The sequence below is a fragment of the Pteropus alecto genome, unplaced genomic scaffold (assembly GCF_000325575.1).
Source record: "Pteropus alecto unplaced genomic scaffold, ASM32557v1 scaffold39, whole genome shotgun sequence".
Classification (NCBI taxonomy): Eukaryota; Metazoa; Chordata; class Mammalia; order Chiroptera; family Pteropodidae; genus Pteropus; species Pteropus alecto.
Window position 1 is genome coordinate 7,970,960 of NW_006443568.1, and position 5,182 is coordinate 7,976,141.

The following is a 5,182-nucleotide window of genomic DNA, read 5'->3' on the forward strand; positions in this document are numbered from 1 at the left end:
GAATGTCAGCAAATTTCAAGAAACTATTGTACCTATAGTACAATGGTCCTCAAACTTCAGTGCACATCAGAATCACCTGGGGTAGCTTGCTGGGTCCCACTTCAGACTCAGCAGGTCAGTGATGGGGCCTGATATGTGCATTTCTAACAAGTTCCCAGATGCTGCTGATTCTGCTGGCTTGTGGACACTTGAGTCTTAAATTAGGCTGCTCCAAAAATTATTCATTTTTCCTTTTTAAGAAGTTAAGCTTATGATTCTTCATCTTCACTTTAAAGTTTCAATTTTTTGCTTGCTTTACTCAATCATCATTAGACTGATTTTCAATTAAAATATCAAGAGCAGATGGTATACCTTTATTAAGGAATCATCTCAGGAATATCATTCTTAATAAGGCAATTGTTGATTATGTCACGAAAAACACTATCATCTATAAACTTTGGGGATTTTATATGCGTTTTAAATGTTTTTGGTCACAAAAATGCAAAACGGATGTTTTTATTTGTTCAATTATTTTTTAAACTTTTCAAATTTTGTACTGTTGTAAAGTCAAAAAAAAGCATATGACTAAGCACAATCATTTCTTGCACTTCATCTTTGAAGTCATTTTGTTGTTGGCCACTTGAATTTCAGCATTCACACCTCGAGATTGTCTATAAACTTTCCATCAGCAGCATCATGGACAAGAGTTTTAGACACAGCCAGGGTCTTGTCTTCAAGGGCGGGGTCAATGACTTGTATAAGCTTTTATCATTCAACAGCCCTAAAATCCTTTATAGGGTCTTGCAACATGATTCATTGTAATTCTGGAACAAATGATCTATTGATCTGTCACATTGAAAGATGTCTTGCTAATGGCCCAAAGTGCCTAGAGACGTTATGTAACTAGTTTGTATAATTTAAACAAGGCCTTAAAAATCTAATTTGAATCATGAACATACTTGGCAAAGCAAAATATAACCTAAGAAATAATTCTGATTCTCTGCTATTAATAGACTTGGATTAGGAGTCAAAATATCTGAATGCCAAATCTCAACTCCAATTTACTGAATAACCATAGGCAATACATAATTTCTAATTCTAGTTCACTCGATCTACATAAGGATAATTAGAATGAGGATAACTAGATCATATAGAGTTCTTTGATCCATTTTATAAATGCAAAATGGACTGATGGTGCCTTGAATTGTATCTTTTAAAAGAATCATTCCTGTTTTCCAGGCTGTCTTGACCTTGGATTGAGTTTATCCTTCAAGCTTTCCCTGAACCTCTGACTAATGTCAGACAGGCAAAGGGGCTTTTCCCTGTATCACACCTGCCTCCTCCAAGTCCCCCCATGTGGTATAGCACTTATGCTGTGCTTTTTCTTCAAGCTCCCTATTACAGATACCCTAATTCATTTTAGCAGTCCAGTAGTGTGTCCCCCTACCCCTCTCCAGATAGAAGACATTAGACACAGTTCACTGATGATAATTTATTATAGTCTGTTGGCAGCAGATATTAGACCAGAACTATGTCTCCATAGAAATGGGCAATGATATATAGCCATTAAATGGGGAACTGTGTGTACTTAATCATCATCATGCTCTTTTAGTTTCTTGATAGTCTGCTTGTGCCGTTCAATTTCTTTCTGCAGACGCTCAATCTCTTTTCTATGATGACCGATCTCGTCTTCATGGTGTTTCTTCAAAGCTGCCAGCTGTTCTTTAGTCCGTGCTCTACAAGTACACAATGACTCTGGGTTTAATCCTAATACTTCACCTCAAAGAGATTTCTAAGTAAAACCTGTATTACCTAAGGCAAAGCAGTCTCAATCCTATGGGAGTCTGGCTGGTCATCTTTTTCTAACCCTTAAGCCCCACCAGTGACAGAATACTCCACCTTCAAATGCATCCATCTTTAGATAACCAAGATGATTCAATTTTCCTGGTGTTAGTGCCTGAAATTCCAGCATTCATGAGCTATTCCTTTCAGAGTCCTCTTTAGAATAGAAAACTCCAGAGAGGTGTGACATAAGTACCTAATACCTTATTAAACGAACAATCAAGAGGACAGAATCCCTTTTTTTTTTGGGCGGGGGGTGGGGGGGAGGAAGAGCAAAATAAGCGTGGAATAGATAAAGAGGTATAAAGGATAAACATCTGCGATCTATTCTAATCTTATAGGCCTTTCTTTGCCTAGAGAAATGCACAGTCCACTATAAAGGCCAAAAAGAAAGGGCTTCTTGCATGGGCAATACTTGGCAGTCCAATTTAGGTCTCAATAAGAAACACTTCAAATGCCGATTCGGCCACATTGGACCTCAGTTTTCCTTAACTGTAAAATGTAAGACCCCAATTAGATGGTCTCTAACGGTTGTCCTTTGGCTTTCTGGTATGGCAGGTGCCATAGTGATAATTTTCAAGAGTGAGTAAGAGAGTACAGAAGTGAAAAGATAGGCCAAAGGAGCAGAAGCGAGATTAGTTCTATGCTGCTCCCCACTGTGAAGAAGTCAGTAAAAGATAACTCTGGGTAGGGAAAAAATGTAGATAAGAGGCCCAGCCCACCCATACTCATAAGCGTGAGAGAAATCTATCCAACTGGGCGGAGCCGGGCCAGAGAGAGTCACCAGGAAGTGGGGGAGGAGAAGTTCCGACCAGGAGCCGCTGAACCCAGCTCCTATGACACACTCTCTCTGGCCGAGTTGGAGACCCTTGGAGGTCTAGAAGTGGCTGAGAGGGTCTGAAGAGACAGGGAGTCCACTCGTGCAGGGCTAGCAAAGCTAAGGCTTGTGGAGGAGAAAAAAGCGTAGAGAGGAGGTGGGTGGGTGAGGGCGGAGGGAGTCAGGCTCAAAGGGTCTGCAAGTAAATAATTCTGGAAAAGTGAGCCGTGGTTCAAAAGTCCTGGAGACCCGCAAGTGGAAATGGTTTGGGTCTGAGGGCCCTGGGACTATTCAGCAGGGCCTGGGAGCGAGAGTGTAATAGGTTCCCGGACCCGGGAGTTTTGCTGGGGGATGGGGTGCCCCTCGGCGCCGGAGCAGGATGGGTTGGGCAAGTGGACGTTTAAGAAGGGCTGGAAGGCCCTCTGAGAAATCTAGGCCTGGACTCGGGACTGCGTGGGCCTCACCGGAAGTATCGTTCCTCTTCGGCCTGCTCTCTTTTCCCGAAGGCCCCACCGGCCTCCCGGATTGAGCCCGCGCCGGAGTCGACATTCCCTGACTGAGGGAAGAGACAAGGACATTGGTGAAGGTGTGGAGGGGGATACGGCATCCGCGCTCAGGGCCAAGGCGGCGGACACTGTAGCGGGCATACCCGTCCGGAGCTGAAGCTTTGGGCTTGCGTGGCCCTCACGCCCCACACACCCAGCCGCAACCGCGCCGCCAGCGCCGTAACTGCCATAGTTGTCAGTGCCGCACCTCGCAAGTCGCAGGTGGCGCAGCCTCCCTGTAGGCGCAAACGGCTCTGATGGCGGGGCAGCCAATCCTTGAGATGGAGAGGCGGGATGAACCGAGGAGGACCCAATCATGGAAGGGAGAAGGCGGGGTTCCTCTAGTTCACAGCGAATCCTGAGCAGGAGACTCGCGCATTCTTAGCCAACCCCTAACAAGGTCTTCGGGGCCAAAGGATTGGAAAATAATGGAGGAAGTTGTAAGGGAGGGGCAAGAGAGGGTCAGAAGCCAATGGAATGAGTCATGGCGTCCACCCCCACACCACGAATCCAATCCTAAACTTGTTATTATTTAACACCCTAAGGAAGCCTTCCCTTTCCTGGACCACCAGCATCAATAAGATGCTATAAGAGTAAGATAAAAAAGATCAATAAGATGACATAGGGGTTGGGATGAGGAATATCTATGCCCAGATGCCGACGTCCAGCATGCCCAGACTTAGCTAAGTTGTATATGTACATGAATGTGGTCTCTTAAGAGGTGTCAGTGTTCTTTTGTTGCATTGATGTTTCACTCTCAACTCTTAGCTGAAATGTCACCCCAAAGAAACCTTCCATGACCTCCTTAGTCATTCTATCATAGCTCCCTGCTTTGTTTGATCTCTCTGTACTTTTTACCTTCTGAAGTTATCAGCCTTGATCTAGTAGGCACTGAAGATCTGTAAAATGCATTAATATATTATCGAATGGGCTTGATAACTGGACTTTTGCCAATGTGGTGCAATGAAGTGGAGAAAAGCATGGGTAGGAGTTTAAGGAAGGCTTTGCCGTGACCTTTCTTCAACCATCTAACAAATGTGAACATGAAAATAGTAGTTTATAACCTCCGTCTGCATCATTTTCTCTCTCTGGGTTCAGTTGTTTCTCCTTTAGACGAAAGGGTTGAGCCAGATTATTTTATTCATAATTATAAAACGACCTTCTTTGCTTTCTATGAAATTGTAGAACAGTTTTTATTAATTACCTTTTGGTTGGAAAAGTACCAGCCTTGGTTTGTATGACTTAAATGGGAAGGGTTCCTGCGGGGCACGTTTTCAAATGTTCATTGCAGGAAACTTGGAAAAACATAAAAGCAGAAAGATAGACATAATAATAATTTATAAGCCCACTACCTAGTGATAATAATTTTGTTTTTAGATTATGTTTAAGTGCCACTCCATTGCATTTATAGGAAATGTCCAGAATAGGTAAATCCATAGGGACAGAACACAGATTGGTTGTCAGGGGTTGGGAAGTAGGGGAAAGGGGAGGAACTGCTTAATTTGTGCCAAGTGTCCTTTTGGGGTGATAAAACTGTTTTAGAACTAGATAGAGGTAGTGGTTGCATAACACTGAATATACTAAAGGCCATTGAATTGTGCATTTTAAAATGGTTAATCGTATGTCATGTGGTTTACCTCAACTTAAAAAAGAGCCTATTTAGATTAGAGGTGTCTGGCTGGGCTGCGAGTTCTTTAAAAATCTCAAGGGAGGAGGCGGGGCTAGGGAGGTGGGCCTGTAAGAATTACGTGAGACAGCGCCTGCGCAGGAGAGTCACGTGGTGGCTGGCCGGGGAAATGGCGGCTCCAGGAGAGAGCGGGGCTTCGGGTGGCGGAGGCAGCACGGAGGAGGCATTTATGACCTTCTACAGTGAGGTGAACCACGAGTGAGGAGTGGTGGTACCAGGGTGATCCCGCCTGGGCCTGCTCTCTCAGTGGGCCTAAGGCAGTGGTCCTCCTGGCCTGGACCGTTGGGAGGCTCCTCCTGTCTGGCCTTTGGG

At 44.4% G+C, this 5,182-nt stretch overlaps 2 protein-coding genes across 2 annotated transcripts in view; one reads left to right on the forward strand and one right to left on the reverse strand.

Moving 5' to 3' along the window:
- Positions 1 to 1,456: 1,456 nt before the first annotated feature.
- ATP5IF1 (ATP synthase inhibitory factor subunit 1) lies at positions 1,457 to 3,447 on the reverse strand. The gene is made up of 3 exons (XM_006924345.3): positions 3,288 to 3,447; positions 3,103 to 3,194; positions 1,457 to 1,715 (listed from the first exon to the last, which is right to left on the reverse strand). The coding sequence occupies exons 1-3, from the start codon at positions 3,372 to 3,374 to the stop codon at positions 1,568 to 1,570; spliced, it is 327 nt and encodes a 108-aa protein (XP_006924407.1). The 5' UTR covers positions 3,375 to 3,447; the 3' UTR covers positions 1,457 to 1,567.
- A 1,482-nt stretch (positions 3,448 to 4,929) lies between these two features.
- DNAJC8 (DnaJ heat shock protein family (Hsp40) member C8) overlaps positions 4,930 to 5,182 on the forward strand; it is a 20,590-nt gene continuing 20,337 nt past the window's right edge. Inside the window, exon 1 of the mRNA XM_006924346.3 lies at positions 4,930 to 5,057. Within this exon, the coding sequence (XP_006924408.1) occupies positions 4,980 to 5,057 (78 nt within the window). The 5' untranslated portion in view covers positions 4,930 to 4,979. The remainder of the gene's footprint in view (positions 5,058 to 5,182) is intronic.

Coding starts and splice junctions, on each gene's coding strand:
- ATP5IF1 (XM_006924345.3), bottom strand. CDS start 3,374: ATGGCAGTTACGGCGCTGGCGGCGCGGTTGCGGCTGGGTGTGTGGGGC. Junction 3,195..3,287: donor AAAGCTTCAGCTCCGGACGG/GTATGCCCGCTA, acceptor CTCTTCCCTCAG/TCAGGGAATGTCGACTCCGG. Junction 1,716..3,102: donor GAAGAGGAACGATACTTCCG/GTGAGGCCCACG, acceptor GTGTACTTGTAG/AGCACGGACTAAAGAACAGC.